Source organism: Oncorhynchus tshawytscha, linkage group LG02 (genome assembly GCF_018296145.1).
Source record: "Oncorhynchus tshawytscha isolate Ot180627B linkage group LG02, Otsh_v2.0, whole genome shotgun sequence".
NCBI lineage: Eukaryota > Metazoa > Chordata > Actinopteri > Salmoniformes > Salmonidae > Oncorhynchus > Oncorhynchus tshawytscha.
In genome coordinates this window covers 74331121-74356596 of record NC_056430.1, presented here as the reverse complement: position 1 = coordinate 74356596, position 25476 = coordinate 74331121, and the positions used below count along the sequence as shown (strand labels likewise).

The 25476-nt window shown below is 42.0% G+C and overlaps 2 protein-coding genes across 3 annotated transcripts in view; both read left to right on the top strand.

Moving 5' to 3' along the window:
- Positions 1–8090, top strand: part of adcy9 (adenylate cyclase 9) — a 65959-nt gene extending 57869 nt beyond the window's left edge. For both annotated transcript variants that reach the window (XM_042304618.1, XM_042304617.1), the window contains 2 exons: positions 526–555; positions 1951–8090. In XM_042304618.1, coding sequence (XP_042160552.1) covers positions 526–555; positions 1951–3079 — 1159 coding nt within the window. In that variant the 3' untranslated portion in view covers positions 3080–8090. The remainder of the gene's footprint in view (positions 1–525; positions 556–1950) is intronic.
- A 378-nt stretch (positions 8091–8468) lies between these two features.
- Positions 8469–25476, top strand: part of crebbpa (CREB binding protein a) — a 65702-nt gene continuing 48694 nt past the window's right edge. The window contains exon 1 of the mRNA XM_042304625.1: positions 8469–9335. Coding sequence (XP_042160559.1) covers positions 9248–9335 — 88 coding nt within the window. The 5' untranslated portion in view covers positions 8469–9247. The remainder of the gene's footprint in view (positions 9336–25476) is intronic.

Sequence of the window (25476 nt, the reverse complement as noted above, 5' to 3'; positions counted from 1 at the left end):
TCTTTGATGCACCTGGACTGTCTCCACCATCTAGAGGGTAGCAGGGGGAAACCTTTACAACATTATGAAGATGTTATACCTTATGTTATAATGGTAAAACTTTAAGCTGTAATTATTTTATTTTTGAATTGTATAGCTTGCAGTTTATTTGCCATTAGTCAGCCGTTAGTCAGCATTTTATGACATACATAATATGCACATTAATACACAATATACCTCTCTCTCCCCTTGGCTCTTAGGAAATGTTCATATTCATCTGTTTGTGAGCCAAGTTGTGTGTGTGTTGGAGTGTGAGTGTGTTGGAATGTGTCATCACACTTGTGTTTAACTCACAGGAGTCATTCTAAGAGGTTGATATGAATTAGTCAGCCGTGTGTGTGTGTGTGTGTGTGTGTGTGTGTGTGTGTGTGTGTGTGTGTGTGTGTGTGTGTGTGTGTGTGTGTGTGTGTGTGTGTGTGTGTGTGTGTGTGTGTGTGTGTGTGTGTGTGTGTGTGTGTAACTGACGGGAGTCACTCTGTCTTGCAGCTCCAGTAATGACAGTTCTCCAGCGATGGGGTGAGTGTTGCCATGGAGACGCAGCATGTTGATGGATGAGTGACATTTGGGAGGGTGACGGGGGTGAAAGGGGAGAAGAGGGGCCGTCTTTCTATTTTTCTCTCTCTCCTCACACTCTCTTTTCTCTTTCCATCTCTCTTTCTCCCTCTCTTCACTCTCTCTCCTCACACTCTCTTTTCTCTTTCCATCTCTCTTTCTCCCTCTCTTCACTCTCTCTCCTCACTCTCTTTTCTCTTTCCATCTCTCTTTCTCCCTCTCTTCACTCTCTCTCCTCACACTCTCTTTTCTCTCTCCTCTCCTCTCTTTTCTCAAACTGTGAAGTATGGCTGGTGTAATCATAGCAGCTAAATGTCAGCAGCAGTGGCTATGTCTGCATCTCAAAGGCACCCTATTCCCTACTTTTGACCAGGGCCCATAGGGAATAGGGTGCCATTTGGGACAGGTTCTGTGACTCAGACTGGCTAGCTGGTCCTATTTATACAAGCCACGGGTTAAGCTCAACTGTGGGAGAGATGCTGCAGGTAGCGGATCTCGAATAATACATAGAGCATGAAGGACCATGTTGGCCTTTTTTAACAAGAGGGAGAATGAGTTGAATTGATGCTATGATGTGTATCTTTGAGCCTATAGCCAAGTGATTTAAGTTGTGAAAGTGCTTGGCATGTATAGCGTGGTACGGTAGACACTGAATGGCTGTGGTTCATGGTAATGCAACTGCTGCGTATTGATATCAACCCCCTCCCGCTTGTCTGTCTCTCGGTCTGTATGTCTGTGTCTCGGTCTGTCTCTTGGTCTGTCTGTCTGTCTCTCGGTCTGTCTGTCTGTCTCTCTCTCTGTCTGTCTGTCTGTCTCTCTCTCTCTATATGTCTGTCTGTCTCTCTCTCTGTATGTCTGTCTGTCTCTAGGTCTGTCTGTCTCTAGGTCTGTCTTTCTGTTTGTCTTGTCTCATGACTGTCTGGCTGGCTGGCTCCGTCTGTCTACCTCTCTCTACACCCTCCCTTTTTATCTCTCTCTCGCTCTATCTCTCACATTCTCTCTCTCTGTCTACCCATCTCTCTCTACACCCTCCTTTCTTATCTCTCTCTCGCATCTCTCACATTCTCTCTCTCTGTCTACCCATCTCTCTCTACACCCTCCTTTCTTATCTCTCTCTCGCTCTATCTCTCACATTCTCTCTCTCTGTCTACCCATCTCTCTCTACACCCTCCTTTCTTATCTCTCTCACTCTATCTCTCACATGCTCTCTCTCTGTCTACCCATCTCTCTCTACACCCTCCTTTCTTAACTCGCTTTCTTTCTTTCTCTTTCTTTCTAGCCACCACACCACTCCTTTCTCTCTCTGTCTGCCCTCATCTACCTCCTGCCCTCTTCTAATTTTCTCCTTCTCTTTTCCAGTAACCTCACCAATGAGACATGGTCCACTCCAGAACCACGTCCAGATGCCATGGACCCCGTGAGACCCCTAGACCTACTGGTCCCAGAAGCAGTACTCACCTACTTCCTCCTCCTCCTATTGGTCTGGTTCCTGAACCACGAGTTTGAGGTCAGCTACCGTCTCCATTACCATGGCAACATAGAGGCCGACAAGCACCGCGTCAAGATCCAGAACATGCGGGACCAGGCCGACTGGTTGCTAGGCAACATCATCCCAATCCACGTCGCCGAGCAGCTCAAGGTGACCCAGTCGTACTCCAAAAATCACGACAACGCCGGGGTTATCTTTGCGAGTATTGTGAATTTTTCTGAATTCTACGAGGAAAGTTACGAAGGCGGGAAGGAGTGTTACCGAGTGCTCAATGAGCTCATCGGCGACTTCGACGAGTTGCTACGGAAACCGGACTTCGCCAACGTGGAGAAGATCAAGACGATCGGCGCCACGTACATGGCGGCGTCCGGGCTGAACCCTCAACAGTGCATTGACGACTCCCACCCAAACTCTAACCACCTGAGGGCGCTGTTTGACTTCGCCCTCGAGATGATGGGTGTTTTGGACGACTTCAATAAAAACATGCTAGGCTTTGGGTTTAAGCTCCGTATCGGGTTCAACCATGGTCCCCTGACGGCGGGGGTGATCGGCACTACCAAGTTGCTCTACGACATCTGGGGAGACACAGTGAATATTGCGAGTCGCATGGACTCTACAGGGGTGGAGTGTCGGGTACAGGTGAGTGAGGAGAGCCACTCGGCGCTCAGTGGAATGGGCTTAGAGTTTGACTACCGCGGTACCGTCAACGTCAAGGGCAAAGGTCAAATGAGGACCTTCCTGTATCCCAGGAGCGCTGAAAGAGGTGGGCAGCTATTGGCTGAGCCTTGGCTACAGCCACATCAATTAGTTGCTGTTTTGCCCCCGGTGAAACCTGTCCAATCACAGGCAACCGTTGGACCCGTGGGGAAGGGGACGCCGTTAATACGACCAAGTCTGATGCAAGTGCCAATGCGCCAGCCCCTCCTCCTTTATCCTCTTCTTACACTCCTCCCACATCCTCCTCTTCCTCCACATTCACCCCCCAAGCCTCTTCCATAGGACCTCCTGTAGCTCCTTCAGGACTAGGGCCAGAGCCAGGCCCGGCCAAGCCCTGTGGGGTGAGGGCAGATCGGGCAGAGGGGTACAGGGACGCTCCTCCAATCCCACCAGGAATCCCCCAAACTGGGGCTGGCCACCCCGCTGCTACGGGCACGGACCCTCACCCCCTTACCCTGGACCTAGACCCGGAGCTAGTACCCTGTACCTTGGCACAGCCTGAGGAAGAGGAGGAGGAGGAAGCGAATGAGCTGACAAAGCTCAATAAGGAGGATTTCATGTCACGCCTTTGATCCATCAAGTGCTGATCTAGGATCAGCTCCCCCTTATCCATATAATCCTATTCATTATGATTTTAAAGTCGAAACTGATCCTCGATCAGCACTCCTTTCTCTGAGCTGAGCTGAAGACAGAAGTAGCTACAGATACAGATTTGAAGGGATGGGAGGAGTTTTTCCCCCCTAACTTATCCATTAATCACCTTTCTGAACCAAAACAGATGTTTTCACATGATGAAATGTGACTGCAGACAGAGTGACCTTTGGACATTGACTTGTAGTCAAGCTATGATGGCTCATCACTTTTCTATAGGAAGGGGGAGGGCTGTGTTGAGCACAGTTATTGTGGCACAATATAATGCAGGGGGAGGGAGGAGGAGGAGTAGAGAAAGGGTTTTTGCTTGTTGGTGTTGAGGTTTTATTTTTCTTATGCTTTGGTTGATATGTAAAGAAGTGCCTTCAGGACAAGAACCGTTAACGAACAAGAAATGAATATGGAACAAAAACACAAAAAAGGTTGGAACAATCTTTAGCATGACTTATTTTTTCTATTTCAAACCTAGTCTACCGATGATGCTGTGGTTCTTTTACTACAAGTTGTTTTTTCAATGCAATTTATTTTGTTATTGTATCGTTATCGTTTGTGCCATATTCAGTTTTTCACTTGATCAGTTGTAGCCTATTCGCCTGACCGTAAAGGGAAATAAATGACGTGCCAGACAGTGGTGGATCATGGGTAAGAAGCAGGGAGTTTTGGGTAGAATAAGGGAATGACAAAAAGCAGTGTTATTGGTGTTTCTGCTTTGAGACGATGGCTTAGAGTGTTTGTGATGTGCTACGTGGACCCAATACTAAAGGGAAAACCAACATAGGGATTTATCTTCACACTGACGCTTTTTTATGTCCAACTTTTCAGGAAACACGTTTAAAAAAAAAAAAACTTCCGTACAGCTTCTTTAAGTGGTCTGTGGAACATAACTGTAAGAACCACAGATCTCCTCACTGGGTCTCACACAACTTCTCCTAGACCTCTCCTAAATGGAAATGGCAAATTGGGATGGTAGCCCATACCAAGCAGTCTTGACAGTAAGAAAACTGAACACATACGTTATAGCACTCTCAAGTAACGATTATACTCTAACAAGTATACTGAAAAAGCACAAATCTAAAAATCGTTTAAGGGAATCATAGTGTTGGAAATTAAAGGGACTATTTGGTTATATCAAAATGGGAAAGCACTTAAAATCTTTAGGGAAAATATGTGTTAAAAGTATGACATTCGCCAAAAGGAACAGAATTCATTACAAACAGTTTATTAACATGTTATAACACGTATTAATGTGTATTGAAGTGAAAACTCAAGTTTGTATGAAGTTCTCTCCATTGTGTTAGTTGCCACAGAAACAAATGATTTTAACCGACACCAGATTCAACCAATGGCTAATCACGGCTGCCTTTAGCTTTGTGTGACATGCTGGTTGGGGTGGGACGTTTGATCTTTTATCCAATCACAGCCTCTGCATGAGGGAGGCTCTACTGTATTAATGTACTTAAAATGTGCCACTTTCATCAAGTTATTATTTGGGTGCAATGCAACCTATATTTTTCAAAGTTTTCCTTTTCGAGTACATTTTTTGTAGTGCCTAAAAAATATATTTTTTGTTGAGTTAGTATGATGATGATAGCAATGATGATGATGATTGTATGTTTTATGAAATGATGAATCGCCTTGAGCAGTTCCAACTGCAACTCCTGTTTTGAGAAAATCAACATCTTGCTCACTTGGTTTTTTCTTTCTCTCTCTCTCTCTCTCTCTGACTGATTCTCTGTGAATTCTATGTGAAGGGTGGTGTGCCCAAGGTCTCTTCCGTGCTCCCTCGCTTTTCTCTTTTCTCTCACCTTGCCTTTTCCCCTCTTTTCTGCTCAAGCTTTTACTTCTGAAAGGAAGGGTCTATAGGGGATTCATCTGTAGACCTGTCACTTTTGTGTCTTACATTTCAGACAGAAAGTAGTAGGAAAATCTGTGTGTATGTGTGTATGTGTGCGCGTGTGCTTTTCCCCCCAAGTCTATTTGACTAAGGAGAAAGACTGAAAGTTGAAGTTGCCCCATGGTGCTGATCAAGGGTCAGTTTTGTGTTTTAATTCCTAATGGTCGATGCTCGGACTTGGATCTGATGAGTAATCTTTTGGGATACCTCTACTCTAAACTACAGGGAGAACCAATAAGAGCTAGTTTAAGGGTCTTTAAGTGGGCTATCAGACAAGTTATAAACATATGATACGAATCAAAGCAGATGGCCTATAACTTCAAGGTGAGTGCCCATAGAAAGATCTAGAAATAGTATTAAATCAGAATTAAGTGCTATATGTTGTTCATATTATGCCAATGTACCCTTGCCAGAATTGAGAGTCTATTTAGAGTTTGGGACTTTTGTTTACCTACCACCAATATGTACTTCTGATATGTCAGTGCCTTTTATTATTAGACATCTTGTGTGGATGTAGTTTGGTGGCTTATTGTCAGCCTTCTTGATATTTTTATCCTCAAATGCCTTTCCACTTCCAATAACTTTGTAGCACATTCATAGGTTCTATATATCTGACTATAGCTAATAATTCGACACACACCATTTTTATATTATGAATTAAAGTACTTTGGATTTTTGTATTAAATATTTGGATATATTTTTATTTATCACACTTGAAAAAAAAAGCCACACTTTATCTTTCACTTCCACAGAAGCATACCGCATTTACCATCAATCGTGTATCTATCTGGTTTATGATTACTTAAGTAAGTGTTTGTGCATTGAATCACACTTGTATTTATGTTGGTAGTTAGAGTGAGGCGGAGTACAGTAGCGATTTGTATTGAGTTTGGAGTGAAAGGGCACAGTAACCAAGACTGGTATCCAAGGGACAATATTTTTTTTAAAGGGAACTAGGCAGAACACGGAGGAGGGACATAGGCATGCCACCCTCTTACTAAAACCTTCACCAATACTGAGAAATAAAAAAGGGAATAGAAGTCAAAACTAAACTGTCTCCAACTCTGTGCTCTCTGGTAAAAAGGGAGGAATGGGCGGGAATGACTTTGACTTTGCTTGTTTGAGTCTGACATTTTCACCACTTTGCTCTGTGTGTGTGTCTTTGTTCCTGTGTGTGTGTGTGTGTGTGTGTGTGTGTGTGTGTGTTTGCGTGTGTGTGTGTTTGCGTGTGTGTTTGCGTGGACATACTTATGCTTTTTGCTACTACTTCTCACCCATACACTCCTGCAATTAGCCATTGATTTCTTTCTTTGCCTCTTGACATTTCTAACCGACCTCAGGGTTTGTTTGTTAGCTTTCATGACATGGATAAAGCCTCCAGAAGTCTATTTTAATTGAGCCCAAGTAGTATAATTCAAAATAATATATATATGCCATTTAGCAGACACTTTTAAACAAAGTGACTTACAGTCATGCGTGCATACATTTTACATATGGGTAGTCCTGGGAATCGAACACACAATCCTGGCATTACAAGCGCTATGCCCTACCAACCAGGCCATACAGGACCCAACTAAGCCATACAGGATAATTATGCTATACAATATCTAATACGAATTGGGAGACAAAAGCCAACAACGAACAAACAAATTATTCAGTAATTAACATAAGCTTTAACAAGGATGCATGGAACAGATAGATGAAATATATATTGTTTGAACTGAACCAGTGTCTGGGCCTGTGTTTCTTTTTACAGAAAAAGTCCTTTTACCAGGCCTTCACTCTAGTAAGTACAATTTGAATTGTTGAGAAAATATTGTTTTTCTTCTTCTTTTTACTGTTTGGGGTGCAGATGTACTAAATATTTGTGGGTGTGTTCGCACATTCAAACTATCATCACAAGCAAAAAAAAGTTGATAATTCACTCGCGATTAAATTGCACACTCACTTTCTTTCACTGCTATGGTAAATGAACTATAGTAAATTAGCACCATGTGTTATTTCCACACTGGGGATAACGATATTGGAAAAAACCAAAGTGTTTTAATTTGTTGATCTGAGATGTATGTTATTTTGTTTTTTTGCTTGTTTATATTTGCCTTTTTCAATCAGTCAGTGTGCTATTGTTTGTTTATTTGTTATTGTGCACATTAACCGTATCCAATGTATCATTTTTAAACACGATGAACATAATCTGTATACATTTGCACAAGGCACTCACTATGTATGTACATATGCAATATGTATTTGATGTCACATTTATGATTTTGTTTCAACTTTTTGTACATGTGCCTGAGCCAGATTTTGACTTTTTGTGAAAATCGATGAACAGGAGAACACTTCAATATCAAACTGTTTTGTCGTCTGCCTGGCTGTCTGGGTGACTTTGTGAGTGATATATTACGTATGATCTTTCAAGGGGCTTGTCAAAATAAGTATTTTAGATGCTGCAAGTGCGGCAATATTTCTACCATAATTATGACAACCACCAATCCCCTGCAACTAGCATAAGTACAATAGTAATATATTTTGGTCCTTAATTCAAGAACCTGATGTTAATGTGGAGACCTATTAGGCTTATTAGACAGTCCAAAGTCCATCACACTGTCATTGATTGGGGGGATAGGAGGAGGAAAGCAGCATTTTGTGCCAACATACACAGGAGAGATGAGGCCAGTGGGAAGGTAGGCCTGGCAGGTAAATCAAGAAAGAAAAGTACAGAAATTAAAGGATCCAAACTTTTGTTTACTTGTGTCATCTTCATTTTAGCCATATTTCATGTTAGAGAAGATTGATCAGATAGACTTCGGCCTAGCTGCGTTGATCCACACATTTTAGTTTGGTTTTTATATCCAACAATGAAGAATATACAAATATTATTTATCCTTTGCAATGCATTGTACTGCCTCCCTTTACAACAGCGATATTGACGTGAAGAATCAATAGCATACTTATTACCAAGTTATTACGGTGAATATTAATTCTCATACGGTCTCTTACCGCCCCGTAGCGGAATTCTAGGCGAATTTCGTGTGACGCACCCCAAAGCTTTTTACCATAGGTTTACGTAGGGCGTGATTGCGCGACCCCTCCCCCTCTACAGTCTATCTATCTGGAAAAGAGAGAAAAAAAACTTTTTGTACCGAAGGAATCAACAGCCGCCATCTTGTCGTGGCTCGGAATTAGGATTTCGGTAGATCACTAATTTTTATTTAGAAATTGAGCATCCATACCGAGGTTTGACGGCAAACTTCCCCTGAAAACGAAGTATTTTCACCTTTTCTGAAGTATTTTTGACGAAAAAACGGGAATTCGATCGGTCGTCGTCGGCAAGAAAACCCCGTATATCTGATTTCCCCTTAAGTGCGGCGCTCGAGTCCCAATCGCCGTTCGGAGCAGTATATTGTTTACCGGGGATAACCGGAGAAGAAACAGCTTGTTACTGACAATTTTGCAAAAAATATATATATTTTTGCAGTTGTGCATTTTATGGAGCTTCAAACCATTTTTGCATGAAGACATTTGACGTCATAAAAATGAGCTGTTTGAACATCTAAAATTAAAGATTTATGGGACAGGAATACAATCCATGTTAATGTTTTTAGATTTAATTTTAACGTACATTTTTCATGGGATTTTTTTTATTGGGGTTATTTAACGATAATGTGGGTGTTGGTTGTTGGATTATCATGGGTTGAATGGCGGTGGCGAAGCGGGGCGCTGTTGCATCTTTTTTGAAAATCTCACCCTCACTGGTTGAAAATTAGCCAGTTAGCCAACGTTAGCGAGCAAACCGCTTGCTAACGTGCTAACTAGAGAAAGGTGGAGGTTGTCAGAACAACCTGTTCTGTCCCAGGAATTTCATTTAAAAAAATAATTAAATAAGAAATCCATTAAAGATCACAATGGCTGAAAACCTGCTTGACGTCGGACCTCCCAACTCAAAGCGACCGAAGCTGAATTCACCTGCGCTGTCAGCGTCAGATGGACCAGGTAAGGAAGGCCCACAAACCAACTTAACCTGCTAGCTACTTTAGTTAGTAAAATGTTATTTGTTTTTTATGACTTGTTCTGTGTGTCCAGATATTTAGCTAGCTAATGTTAACTAGTTATTCATTCAACTGACGTTTTGGTCATTCAAACAGCTGTACAAAGCAGTTAGCAAACCTTAGTTAGCTAGCTTGGCCGCTAACAAAACTTTGTTGCCAACGTTACGCGTCCATCCCTGTCATTTCTGACATGTTGGAAAACGGGGCTAGCTATTTTAGTTTTGTAAAGGCTATTGTTAACAAAAGCAACACTTAACTAGCTGATGCTTAGATATCCAGCTAGAGACATGTTTAGCAATTGCTTGATCTGCTATGTCAACATGGCTACCCTTCAGCGCAAAGTAGCAACATACTTGTCGAAATATCATTGGTGACAGCTTAAATCAGGGATGGGCAATTCCAGACCTCGGGGGCCTGATTGGTGTCACTTTTGCCCCAACTGACTCCAATAATCAACTAATCATGGTCTTCAGTTTAGAATACAATTAGTTTAATCAGCTATGTTTCCAAGGGATGTGGGGAAGAGTAACACCACTCCATCCCCGAGGACGGGAGTTTCCCATCCCTGGCCTAAATCATGTCACATACTCTGTTGAAAACTAACCGTTATACCCCTATCAAAATGGAATGACGTTATTATAGGGATTGGGGACTCTGCTGGGTGCTAAATTATGTTCATGTTTACCTTCGTCAAACATCTTTAGCAGGCCTTTATCTGCAGAAACATTTTAGGCACAGTCTTCCACCCTGCTGCATGCCTAACTGGCTGAGAGTCTTGGCTCAGAGTAGGCCAATTCTGATGCCATGGTCAGATTCAAGTAATTTAACCGTAGGCCTATCATGTCCCACTCTCATGCATTTGATTGCATGTTGTGTCAATGTCATAAAATGCAGTCTTATGTCCCAATATCTTGACAGTTGTCACTTTTCATTGCTATATCATGTTCCATATCTGTTCATATGGGTTTCCCACTGCTGATAGAATACACTTGTAGGGCCTACCTCTAAAATGTTCTAGATAAAAAGTTAATGAACCAGAATGTTAGGATTGTAGTTGTGAATGCACCATGCCTCTTTCACTATATTGGCTACAGAGACAATAACCAAAGCAACACATCTGCTGATTCCAATGTCCATTACTTTCTTTGGTGATGACCATGTTATTCACACACAATCCATTGCAAAATCCCCTAATGCATCCAACCCCTGCTATGTTATTATCGACCCCAAGTGTTCAATCTCCAATTGCCATGTTAGCCCAGCAGAACCTGGAAGCGTGGGAACACTAGGGGCTGTTAGCAGTAAATTACCCCAGACAAGGTGTGCATTTTCCCCCTTAGTGTCTGCGGTCATGCCTGGAGAGCCCCATAGGAGCATCCCCTGCCCTGACTTTGGGTCCCTGCCGAGAGGCCCAGTTTGGGTTGCACATCACTCCCATGGTGAATGGGGGGGTACGCCTTTCATTGAAGTCACAGAGTGCAAACACGTGCCCCTCACCCCCTATTCAGGCCATCTGTCACCCCAGCAGGGTCCCATTGCCCCCTCCCCCTTCAATTCCCCTCATCACCAATACTTTAGTCAGTGGGTGTGTGCCTTACTAGTGCACACATTGCCCACATCTTGATGTAGCCAGCTCTAGGCTTAGCTACTCTCACGGCAGGCCGTTGTAGTAAGTCATGTGTGTTGAACAGCACCATAGCGTGAAGGTAGTTGGAGGGAAGGAGGTTGGTTCATTGTTTGCTGGCTATTTACTGGCTTGGTTTATATCTCATCTGTCATTCTCTAGAGTTGTTAGTGAAGAGGCATAGCTCTGCTCATTCAAATTAACTCATTCAGAAATTACTATGCCAAAGTATAAATTTAATTTAAAAAACAAGCTAATACGTATCCATTTGAGTCTAATTGTAAAATTAGTAATGACAGTTGGTGTTAAATGGGGGGAATCTAAACATTTACATATCGCAATATTATTTTTGGATGACATTATATTGATATTTGACTCCAAGTGTCAATTTGTAAAATAGAGAAATATATTTTGCTCCTGTAGGTAGCATTAGCTAGCGCTAGTCGGCTGTACCTGCGCCTATACGGCTGTATTTTACATCCTATAGCTTGTCCTCAACCTTTTTAAATAGTGAGCTAACATGTTTTCAGCACCTTTGACTTATCACAACCTCGTTTTTTCATGCTGTCTATTGTCTCTCTGCAGCAAACATTCAGTACACGGAGTGTACAAAACATTAGGAACACCTTCCTAATATTGACTTGCACCCCCTTTTTCCCTCAGCACAGCCTCAATTTGTCGGTTCATGGACTCTTCAAGGTGTCGAAAGTGTTCCACAGGGATTCTCGCCCATGTTGGCTCCAATGCTTCCCACAGTTGTCAAGTTGGCTGTGTCTTTTGGTTGGTGGATCATTCTTGATACACATAGGCAACTGTTGAGCTTGAAACCCAGCAATGTTGCAGTTCTTGACACACTCAAACTGGTGTGCCTGGTACCTACATGTTTTTGTTATTCACCCAATGTTCGCTGTGCCGATGGACCCATAACATTATTGGGTTTTTAAAACAATACAGCCATAACAATTTATGTAAAAATACTTATTGTTGACTTACCTCTGCTAGGTCACATTTATCTTTATCAATAATTTATCACATTTATCAACCGTAATTTCTGGACTTAAGCACACCTGAATATAAACTGCACCCACTGAATAAAATAAAAGTATTTTGTACATAAATAAGCCGCACGTGACTACCGGTAAATTGAAACAAATGAACTTTACACAGCAGTCCAGCCTTCCGAAACCCGTTGATGATAGTGGATTTTTTGACAATGCTCCACGCTGTCAGCAGCTCTATTTCCTTTTCCAACAGCCAGATCGATTGCCTTCAACTTGAAAGCTGCATCATCTGCATTTCTCAGTGTCTTTGCCATGATGAGGGTGACAAAATGACTACCGTAATCAGAATGATGGGAAGTTTGAGAGCGCTCGATTTACATCACATTATGTGACGGTGCTCAGTTTTTTGGCGGCATGAATCTTGTGAAAGCGGGAAAAATCCATAAATTAGCCGCGTAAATGTATAAACCGCGAGGTTCAAAGCGTGGGGAAGAAATAGCGGATTATAGTCTGGAAATTACGGTATTTGTTTTGGATAAAGGGTGATTTTTGTAAACTAAAATCTATTATAATCAAGACATGGGTGGACTAAATCATGTTTGTCTTGAGCAAATATAAATGAAACAAGGTTTTCATCACTATTGATGGTTATTGCTTTGTACTCAACAAATTGTAAGGATAAATCTTACATACAGTATTTTATGGAAATGATAAATGAGTCTCGTTGAACACAAATTAAGGCCAGTCTACACACCACATGAGAGACAGAGTTTTACTGTGTGTGTGTTGCAAATGTATTTCTTGCAGTTGATGCATGTACTGTCTTCCTGTCCTTCTTGGGTCCACACACATTGCAGAGCTTCTTGTTGTTACCGGCTGCAATCTAGAATGATGAAAACACTTAGTTCAGGAATTTTACTAACATCTCACTCACTTATATGGTTACAGCAGGCCAAGGTAGGATAGTCAGACACACACACCACTCACACTTACTTCCAGTATTGGAGTTGTTGGTTCTGTGGGTCTGGCGGATGGGGCACCAGCATCCTCCTCCTGAATCCTACTCACAATGGCTGCAGAAGCTGGATTCCTTGGGATATGTTGGCTCAACGTGTTGAGATGTGATAGTCTTCAACATCTTAGACAAGTGACCAGCGTAGGGTTCTTCTTTTGCAGTTGTAGCCAGTCACCAGCTTGTCTAAATTGTCCACCCTCCTTTTTGTGGCATTGTAATCATTATGATTCCTGGTTTTTGATGTTCCTGGCCACAGCTTCTCCCCATCCCTATGCAGCGTATTCATGAGTACCACATTTTTGCCTTTCTTTGGCATGTAGAACACTAGGGACGTGTGGGCCTTGAACACGAACTTAGAGGAATTGATAGGCCTGTTCCATGTATTCAAGAGCTGAGTTGGAAGCTCTGGCTTGTTTTTTTTGTACTGTTCCTACCATCGCCAGCTTCCTCGTGAGGAGCTCCTGTCCCAACCTGTGGGAAGTAAATAAATTAAAAAGTTATCCAATGTGATTTCATGGCCACGGAGTCCCTGTGTCATGTCCAGGACATCCCACATCCCTTGGTTCTTCTCAGGGGCTCCTCGATCTGGCTTCCCTGTGTACACTTGCACTTTTCACGCATATGATGACGCAGAATCACAGGCAGCCCAGATCTTGATTCCATTTTTTGCGGGTTTAGATGGTATGCACTGCCTGAAGGGGCAGCGGCCTCTAAATGTCATAAGCTGCTCATCAACTGTAACGTCGGGCCAGGGATGTAAAACAGGGAAAGGTGGTCCACCCACTTGTCCCACACTGACCTGATTGCAGCTAGCTTGTCTCTCTGCCGCCGAGCTGGTCTGATTATCGAAGCGGATACTCCTGGAATGTTTGGGGAAGTTTTCCAGAGCCGTTGCACAGAAAAAATCTCTGCCAGTTTCTGCATCCCAAAGGGGTTCTCTGGATTCCCATTGGATCTGAACACCAGCAAGGATAAGAACCCCAAAGTAGGCATGTAAATGAGTTTGGTCCATCCCTTTCCAAAAACACGCTCCTTCTCTCTCCATGCCAACGTTATTTCTAAGGCCCTCTGAGTAGAGATGATTTTTTTCCCATGCTGATTGATTGTCGTAAGGAGCCACACGTGCAAAGCTATTTATTTGTTGTCCCTCCCCCAATTTCCACCTGGCTGGGGTAGAGTGTTTCAAAATACTTTTTAAAATGTAGTTTTTTATACAATGTATTGTAATAACATTGTGCAGGTTCCCGCAAGACTTTGTATAGTTTCACACACTACAAAGGGTAAAGAGTGCTAGAAAACCGGCAGACAGGCAGGGAGACAGACAGTTTCTTGGTGCTATATTGAAACAGCAGGCCCAGGGAGCAGGAAGACTGAGTGAAGGCACACAGCAAACCTTTTTGTTAAATTTTTACTTGTGTTCACCAACACCCACACTTTTCCAGTGGACCCGAACACCACATATGTAATATAAATGTGTAGTGGGTGCCCTCAAATGAAAAATGTTATTTCAGATGTTCTTCAAAGAAAGTAAGCCAATGCCAATGAGTCTCAGGTTTAACAAATTATTAATTGTATAATTGTTCTTTTAGTTAATATTGAAAATGGGTCCCACAGACCCGAACACCACACAAGGGTTAAATATGTTATCTTTCCCATTCACCCACAAGGGTTAAATATGTTATCTTGCCCATTCGCACACACCTTTTAAGCATTCTAGTACAGTTAAATAGTTGAACACAAGTTATTTTGTTGGCAGTGACGTATGTCAACGTGTCGCGCAGTATTTTTCATGGCATCATTACGTCATCTACCTACGTTATATAGGTATGCACGTCAGCTTTGACATCGGTTTTGCACATCAGCGTTTTTCTAGACATCGGGTCGATGTTGGCATTTTTAGCTAAAATCGTCCGATTCCGATATGTTCACCGATATATCGTGCATCCCTAGTTCTTAATGTTTTCTATAGTCCGTGAGCAATATGTTTGGAACATCAAATCGCATTAAAATCTCCGTATCTAATCGCAATACATATAGACTCCTGAAAATCACAATCCGTATCGGCACTTAAGTATTGTGATATCGTGTCGTGAGGTTCCTGGCAAGTATTAGGACTCTACTTGCCCCAGTGTCTGTGTGTTAGGGATTTAGGTGAGTATGACGCGTTTCCTTTTAATGCCTAGGAAGCTCAAACTCCCATTAGACAGCTCTGTCAAAATACGTTTGTTACTCACCAAAATTTGGGTTTCAATGATCAACTGTCTTAATCTACAGCCGGTAGCTATGTACTTCCAAAAAAGGTCTATATAAAAATTGAACTGAAAAATGTCCACTTTGGCACTTCGAGTGTATTGAGCTGTTTTAGACTTCCGACATGTAGGTGGCCGTAATGAAGGTGCTGAATCGGATTTTATTCAGTTGCTTGTAAATTTGTATTTAGACTTTTTGGAAGTACATAGCGTAATGGGAGTAAATGAAGATCGTTGGTCATCCATAACACACTTATTTTGACATAATGCTTGCAGAGCTGTCTAATGGGGGTTTGAATCTGAGACACATCATACTCATCGTCAAAATCTCTAACGTGTAGATACTGGGGCAGACTACGATTTAATTTTTTTACCTTTATTTAACTAGGCAAGTCAGTTTAGAACAAATTCTTATTTTCAATGATGGCCTAGGAGCAGTGGGTTAACTGCCTGTTCAAGGGCAGAACGACAGATTTGTACCTTGTCAGCTCAGAGATTTGAACTTGCAACCTTTGGGTTACTAGTCCAACACTAACCACTAGGCTACCCTGCCGCCTGATACTATGACTAGCATGATATTCCATTCCACTGCTTTAACGAGAGGAGCCCTCCGTCAGCATGCTCCCTGCTCTCCAAATGGCACATTTAGGGCCCACCCATGTCACATACTCATGACGCACTTAGTAATGGAACCTCCGAGGAGGGGTGGGTGGGTTGTCACACGTATGACAGCGTCTTTTTGCGCTGGCTGAGCCTGGCCCATATTACAGCCTAATTGGCAGTTTTAAATGCCAGTCTGCAGTCACTTCACACGTTTTAAGCCGTTTATATTTAAGCCTCACCGTTTCCTCTCATTATGTAGCAGATATTGCAATGTTTGCGTCTCCCACTCACATCGGTCAGTTCTCAACTTGAAAAGAGAGAGGAAGGGATGAATGAAAGACGGACAGGGGAAAAGATGCCGTGTTAAAGTGGACATGGATGGCGTAAGAAACCTTCGCTAAAGAAAATTTGAACCGCTCTTGCATCGTGTTCTATCTGATAACAACAGTGGTCTTCCAGGGCTCCTAACTGAACATTTTACGACCCTTTGACTTGTGTCGCAAGTTAAATTTTTAATTGGCCGCATTACACGCTCACCTCAGTCCAAACTTCCTATTTTTACAGGCTATTAAAACAATGATGAAACGGTAATGTGCATTATCCTCAATTCCTGTAGTAAAAGTATCTGCCCTGCCCCTGTTTCGCTGAGGCCTGCTGGCAAGCCACTCACTCCCTCTCCCCGTGCTCTGGGATAAAAAAAAGTGTTCTAATTGTAGCCTGTAACATTTTAAAATGCAATTGTGGGAAAAACACAGCTTTGGAAGCAATTACTGACCCTTTTGAAGAGGAGATTCTCAGATTTTTGAAGGTGTACTATTTTCCTCTCAACAATTAATATGAAATAGCTCTATAGCAACTACTTTAGAACCAAGATATTTGATATGGCTTTGATACAGAGCGTAGAAAATATATGGCAAATGGAGCTGGGCGACATGGACAAAAATCCATCTCGCAATAAATTGCCTGTTTTTTGCGATAATGATAAATCAGCAATTTTAAGTTTTTTAGGGAGGTGCTACAGCTGGGTGACATGGACAAATCATAAAATTGCATTTTAAATGTCACTATTTTGCTCGATAACAAAATCGACGGTACATTTTTAATTACTTTACATTACTGCCATGATTCTAGACCGTTTTTTTCCAGTGCCAAGTAAGACAACTGAGATGGTAGCCTATCAACAAGTAAGACAACTGAGATGGTAGCCTATCAACAAGTAAGATATTTCATCTAACATATCCAAGAAATGCATGATTGATATTTCAATGTGCAACCTGTCAAAATAGGATCCAGAATTATCAGATTTATTTTGGATTTTTCCAACATTTTGGATGTTTGCCAACATCTTTGTACATATTGGCCCATATAGGCTATATTTTTCAACACCTGAGGAAGTGGGAATTTTAAAACACAATGTCCCACAAAAACTTTCCAGTGCTAGGCCTTCTTGATATCGGTCTATTTACCGCAAATGGCACTCTACAGCCTACTCTGGTTGAGAAGTGGTGCCACGGAATCGATATTAACAGGTGAGGCATGCGTGATATCCTCACAAAAAGCTTTGACTAGAACAACAGTAGTTGCTATAAAACCTTTTTCCCGCAATAGTATTTTGAGCAAATGGTCATTTGAGCAATGGTCATTTGCTTGTGCTTCTCAGAATGCATCTCTCCCTCCTCTGTGTCAGTGGGGGGAGGGAATGAGAGTCAGCAGCCAACAGAAAAATGGAAAAGGCAGAAATTTCATAGCAGGAATCAACACAATCAGTTTATTACTGTTGTTCTTAAACCATTGGTCAATCTACAGGAACGTTGTGTAGCAAAATCACCGGAAATGACCGACTTAAGCAAAATGCTTCAGTAAGAGGATAGCATTGTCAGTAATTTTCGGTTTATTGTCTCTAATAGAAAATACCTCAAATTCTCATCCCAAGCAAATAAGCCTTGTTCATCCATCATGTTGTAGTCCCCTCTGAATACCTGAAAAGCACTTCATTTGTGTGAATGGTTTTGGAGAAGGAAGGGATGGTGCCTGAATAGCCTAGTTTTGCTAGTCTCTAAGTTTTGACATCTGGTTTAGTTGGGTCATTAGCCCCTTTGTGTTGAAATGGACACTCTTCTTGCTCTATTTCGTGCTCTTGCAATCTACTCCAGCCAGGAAATATAAAGTCAGCACAGATCCCATCGCCAGCTCCCTGCTGCTCAAAGGATGGCAGAGGTGTGTACATGCGTGTGTGTATTTGAGGGGATATAAAGTAGTCTGTGTGTAAGAGGGAAATGCAGGAGGAGTGTGTGTGCTCTGCTCATGCAGGCTGTGAAAATAAGCCATGCTTGACTTGGTGATTGACCGACCGGGACATTGTGTGTGTGAAGGCGCCTGGCTCGGACAGAAAACTGTGCCACTCACTGCTGGCCTCAGCCACTAAGCTTAGCAGAGAATATACAGCTGGATGGAGCTAGAGACAGAGAGTGAAGAACCTAGAGGGAGAAATAGTGGTGAGAGCATGTGGCTAAGAGCAGAGAACCTTGAGAGCTGAAAGAGAGGGAGAAGTGGTGGTGAGAGCAAGTGAAAGAAGGAAGAGCTGAAGGGAGAGAACTAGAAAGACGGTGAGTAGAAAAGGAGGGAGTGATATTGAGGAAGTGGGAGAGCCAGGGCTACAGTTGAAGTCGGATGTTTACATACACTTAGGTTGGAGTCATTAAAACTAGTTTTTCAACCACTCCACAAATGTCTTGTTAACAACATAGTTTTGACAAGTTGTTTAGGACATCTACTTTGTGCATGACACAAGTAATCTTTCCAACAATTGTTTACAGACAGATTATTGCACTTATAATTGACTGTATTACAATTCCAGTGGGTCAGTGCTTTTAAACAGCTTGGAAAATTCCAGAAAATTATGTCATGGCTTTAGAAGCTTCTGATAGGCTAATTGACATAATTTGAGTCAATTGAAGGTGTACCTGTGGATGTATTTCAAGGCCTACCTTCAAACTCAGTGTCTCTTTGCTTGACATCATGGGAAAATCAAAATAAATCAGCCAAGACCCCAGAAAATAATTGTAGACCTCCACAAGTCTGGTTCATCCTTGGGAGCAATTTCCAAACACCTGAAGATACCACGTGCATCTGTACAAACAATAGTACACAAGTATAAACACCATGGGACTACGCAGCCGTCATACTGCTCAGGAAGGAGACTCGTTCTGTCTCCTAGAGATGAACGTACTTTGGTGAGAAAAGTGGAAATCAACCCCAGAACAACAGCAAAGGACCTTGTGAAGATGCTGGAGGAAACGGGTACAAAGTATTTATATCCACAGTAAAACAAGTCTATCGGCACAACCTGAAAGGCTGCTCCGCAAGGAAGAAGCCACTGCTCCAAAAACCGTCATAAAAAAGCCAAAATGTTTAGTCTAAATATTAGCTAGCTGGCAAGCATTTATGATGCCAGCGAAACATGTTCGTCACGCTCGAAGAACATATTTCCCCCAACGTTAAAATGACAAGGTACATCTCGTCCCCAAAACACAAGTTTTCTGTAGACTTGTGGGAGGAGTGCCGATGACGTCGCCCACTGTATACGCTTTCAGGAGCCTGATTTGCATCAACTGAGAAATCTGCACACAGTGCATCCCTGACCACCTCCTGAATTGGTCAGCTAGATCAGACCACAAAGCAACTTTTGTGCGTCTAGACTAGAGGTTGACCGATTAATCGGAATGGCCAATTAATTAGGGCCAATTTCAAGTTTTCATAACAATCGGTAATCAGTATTTTTGGGTGCCGTTTTTTAAATATATTTGTTTAAAGTATTTTTTCTACCTTTCATTTAATTGGGCAAGTCAGTTAAGAACACATTCTTATTTTCAATGACGGCTTAGGAACGGTGGGTTAACTGCCTTGTTCAGGGGCAGAACGGCAGATTTTCACCGTGTCAGCTCGGGGGATCCAATCTTGCAACCTTACAGTTAAGTAGTCCAACGCAATAACGACCTGCCTCTCTCTCGTTGCACTCCACAAGGAGACTGCCTGTTATGCGAATGCAGTAAGCCAAGGTAAGTTGCTAGCTAGCATTAAACTTATCTTATAAAAACAATCAATCAATCACTAGTTAACTACACATGGTTGATATTACTAGCTATTATCTAGCGTGTCCTGCGTTGCATATAATCTGACTGAGCATACAAGTATCTGACTGAGCGGTGGTAGGCAGAAGCAGGCACGTAAACATTCATTCAAACAGCACTTTTGTGCGTTTTGCCAGCAGCTCTTCGTTGTGCGTCAAGCATTGCGCTGGTTATGACTTCAAGCCTATCAACTCTAGATAAGGCTGGTGTAACCGAAGTGAAATGGCTAGCTAGTTAGCGCGCGCTAACTAGAGGGACGGAAGCTGTACTGTTACACTGGCAATACTAAAGTGCCTATAAGAACATCCAATAGTCAAAGGTTAATGATATACATATGGAATAGAGGGAAATAGTCCTATAATTCCTATAATAACTACAACCTAAACTTCTTACCTGGGAATATTGAAGACTCATGTTAAAAGGAACCACCAGCTTTCATATGTTCTCATGTTCTGAGCAAGGAAATGAAACGTTAGCTTTCTTACATAGCACATATTGCACTTTTACTCTCTTCTCCAACACTTTGCATTATTTAAACCAAATTGAACGTTTCATTATATACTTGAGGCTAAATTGATTTTATTGATGTATTAAGTTAAAATAAGTGTTCATTCAGTATTGTTGTGATTGTCATTATTACAATTATTATTATTTTGCTTTTTTTTGTTTTGGTCCTCCAATCTGTATCGGCGTTGAAAAATCATAATCGGTCGACCTCTAGTCTAGACCCGTCTTTTCAATGCGCTCTACATATTCTGATAGTCACACAAGTGTGAAGTGTAGACACAACCAAAGTCACAGAATTGCACTTGATCCAGACAGAGAAACTGTTCAATATTTGGGCTTCTTTTGAGTTAACAATGCAGATTTCTGAAAGCTAACGCAAACCTTGAGGCTACACTAAGATGGGGGTAAATTCCTAGAAATCAGGAGAAAAGAGAAGGCGCTCTGAAAGGTTTTCTAAGAAACCTGACCAGCAACACTCTTCAGGAAACTCTAGCACTGGTGCAGAATAAACAGTGGTTTCTTCAGGAAGTGTGGTTTTGCTTTAAATCGTCAGTGTATTCTGTTATTTTTTACATGAAAAGGGTCATTTCATCAAAGATGGCAATAAAAAAAATAAAAGTTTGATCTACACAGGCATGGTCGCAATTGGTCGGAGCTTCTCCCGCAACATTCCAAGCAATCTAAACCATTCGGCTTGTCTGTCATGTCTTCAATTGTCTCCCTCCACCACAATTCCCAGTCACACTTCCTGACGATGTTACCCAAATACTCCTCCCCCTTCTCCCTTCCCTATGGGGAACCAACATTGAGTGATGCAGTGATTATGTATTTTCACTGGCTGTTTAACTGTCAAAACACGCTTTCTGACAGTGTTACCCAAATACGCTTGCCCCCTCCCTTGAGTGATGCTGTATTTTCACTACCTGTCTAACTGTTAACTGTGTTTGTCAGGTGGCACCAACACCCTCCTCATTTATCACTAATTTATCACTCTTCTTAAATATCATCCTCCATCCCTCCCTCCTGTTTTTTTGCTTCTTCACTGTGTGGTGTGGATCAGCAGTAGACTCACCAAGCAGCGCTAGCGAGTTAATGCGTTAGCTCATTAGCACGTTGCGATGGAATCAAGTGTGAGGTGAATGTATTTGGGCTGGGAGATGGAATTGGGAGCGACAGCAGACCTGCCAACTTGCACTCGTTTTGCATACCATGCTTGCATGCAATTTGAGGTCAAAGTGCACTGGTATGAAAAATAGACTAGTTGGCACATTGGTTTTTGACTCAACCGTCTGAAGTTGGAGCTGAGCCAATCAGAGGACTTGGGCGAGGACAAAACTCTTTAGCTCTCTGCTCTGGCCCGCCCCCCGTAGTTGTAGTACTATCAAAGATGGAGGATAAATGAAAATAGTTCATTCAGGCCGTTTACCATTAGTGATGCACCGCTATGACGTTTTGGGCGATACCGATATCCAATATTTTCCTTGCCCCCAAAAAACGATACCGATATTTACAATTTTAGCGGCCTTTTAATCATTCTAGTACAGTTAAATAGTTAACACACATGGACGCATCGGTCTAAGGCACTGTAACTCCGTGCAAGAGGCGTCACTACAGTCCCTGGTTCGAATCCAGGCTGTATTACATCTGGCCGTGATTGGGAGTCGCATAGGGCGGCGCACAATTGGCCCAGCATCGTCTGGGGTAGGCCGTCATTGTAAATAAGAATTTGTTCATAACTTGCCTAGTTAAATAAAGGTTACACACACACACCACACTGACCAAGAAGTTATTTTGTTGGCATTTACGTATGTCCCCATTACAGTAAAACATAATCCAAATCTATTTCTTTCACTTACTTGCTGTGCTGTTTCGTTGTTCATTTGTTCAATTTCATTCTCAACCAGGATTTCTATGGAACGCCGTTTTGTGTCTTTGCGTGTCAAAAAAGATAACACTATTTGACGTGTTAGGTCTTGAATATGACTCCGTCACATAATAATTTTACGCGTTCATATATTTTTTTAATGTAGTTACTACACATTGATTAAACTCACTCATATTTCATATTGTCACAACGATTCATCAATACGTGTGCTATGATACTGGTAAAGTTGTCTCGCGCACCTACAGTGCTGGTCATTAAAAAAAATAAGCTAGCCAGTTCATGGATGCAAACAATGTTTTTCCCCAAAAACATAGCAAAATGACATCTGTTTCTGTAGCTATAGTTAGCTAGCTAACTATAGCTAGGTGTCATCTAAAATAACCCTAATTTATAAGACAGTTCTTATTTGCTTAATGGTGGTCGGACCCATCTATGTGCAGCTAGCCACAAGAAGGATTAGCCACAACCGTGTACTTTGCGGTTAGCCTTCAAAATACAAGTATGTCATTGATAGTGAGGCAAATGAATACAAATAGTAGAATTATGTCATAATGGAATAGATAATGCTAAACGAGGTTGGAATGTTATATATAATCAACAAAATACATTTTTGTTAATTTGACAATCTGAAATCACAGTGGATTTATTATACTTCAGAATTACATTGGGGGCATACTTATTTCGCTGTACAGTCTTACCCCAATTTCATTGATCCACAAACCATAGGTATCAGTCTACTCAGTGACACCCAGAGAACATAAGCGTTGTAGTTCTTATTGCGGGACTCTGAAACAACTGTGAATTTGGCCACATTTATTGTCAACCTATGTGTACTGAACACTATTCCCGAGGAAAAACAATACTGCGTGGATGTTTTGGACTCTGATAACTCTGAGGAAGTAGTTGGGAAAAATGTCTTGGGTATTGAGTAGACTGATACCCCGTTTCATTGATTCCCCATACTTAGTTAATCCTTAGGTGTACAGTGCAATATGAATGTCAATACACACAATAGGCTGACTGGGGAGGTGATTTCTCAGTCTCGCGATAAGAGCTATGACACTAATATTTTCTTAAACTCTTCAGTTGTGTTCTGTGGGTGTCACCGAGTAGACTGATACCTCATTTCATTGCTTCATATTCCATCTTTGTTGAACACGATCTGGTCTAAATATGGCATGATTCCACCAATTGTAACCTTCTGCATCACATTCAAAGGGGTACTTTTATTTTGAAGGCAAACCACAAATTCCACTATTGTGCCTAGCTTCACAACACACAACCCGGTCCGGTCGAGCCTCGCTAGCTGGCTGCTTATAACGTTAGCTTTTGGCAACAGTGTTAAGTAGCTGGCTAGCCTTTTTTATGAACAGAAGTTCAATTTTAATAGTCGAACAAGTGGCTATCTAGCTAATACTTACTCACAAGGATTAATTGCTAAGAATAATAAAAATGACTGCAGTTTCCACTGGTCATTGTTTTCAGGCTGGTTGTATTGGTGCTAGCTAGGTACCAAGCTATTTAGAACACAACATTCTATCGTAGAACTGTGTTATTTGATGTGTCAAATAGTGTTATTTGACTGTCTTTTTTTTACATGCAAAGACCCAAATGGTGTTCCATAGTAGTATTTATTTATGTATGTTGTCCAGCATGACAATGCCACCAGCCATACTGCTCGCTCTGTGCGTGAATTCCTGCAAGACAGCAATGTCAGTGTTCTGCCATGATCAGCGAAGAGCCCGGATCTCAATCCCATTGAGCACGTCTGGGACCTGTCGGATTGGAGGGTGAGGGCCAGGGCCAGGGCCATTCCCCCCCCAGAAATGCCTGGGAACTTGCAGGTGCCTTGGGGGAAGAGTGGGGTAACATCTCACAGCAAGAACTGGCAAATCTGGTGCAGTCCATGAGGAGGAGATGCATTGCAGTACATAATTCAGCTGGTGGCCACACCAGATACTAACTGTTCATTTTGATTTTGTCCCCCCCTGTTCAGGGACACATCATTCAATTTCTGTTAGTCACATGTCTGTGGAACTTGTTCAGTTTATGTCTGTTGTTGAATCTTGTTATGTTCATGCAAATATGAGCACATGTTAAGTTTGCTGAAAAACACAGTTGACAGTGAGAGGACGTTTCTTTTTTTGCTGAGTTTAGGTATGCACGTCATACCGTGCTTTGACATCGGTTTTGCACATTGGCGTTAAACAAGACATTGGGCTGATACCGATGTTGGCATTTTTAGCTAATATCGCCCGATTCCTATATATTCACTGATATGTCGTGCATCCCTATTTACCATTGCGAAAACATTGTCAGTTCCTGTCTACTTAAGGGGATGGCTCTCACATAGACACCAATGCAATAGCAGCTGGGTCTGATCTGCTCAGTTCTATGACTTCAATTGAACTAGGAAAAACCAGCGCAGGGTTTTCTATCTTCCTCCCGAGCTGGATGGCAGCTCTCCACTTCATCCATTGATACCGCTGTTGTGTGAGTGGGAAAAGGTTAGGGAAAATGGAGAACGAACTGTTTGCTATTTTACCCCAAATTGTTTGTCAACCACTTTCGTAGTTAGCTACAGTGTTTAGACAACTAGGCAAGAACACTTTCTTTCCCAGACATGCTGTGATCTCAACGGTTGTATGCACGAGTGCGTGTTCGAGAAAGGAAACGTGTGGTGTTGCGGTAGTTCAGTTTTTCGCCGCTGCTTGGATGCAAACAGACGTGGCAGAGAGCTGTTCCGCAAATACCGGTCCATCCTTAACAAAGTTACGGTATACTCTTAAAGACTAGTAGACCTATGTTAATGAATCAGTTGTTGATCTGTTCTCTTGATGTAGCTGTGTGTCAACCATAGTAGTGTGATACTAGATGTCATAATAGTCAGTTCGCCAATAACCAGGCATGTTGAATGAACGGTAGCCTAGTAATCAGTCTTAACTTGAATGACTAAGTCAGGGATGTAGATGTGTAGATGTAATTTGGATCGAACACAGTACTTCTGTGTTTTGATATAATTTAAGACTCTTAGTTTCAGGAAATGGCAGTTACAGGTTTTTCAAAAATGC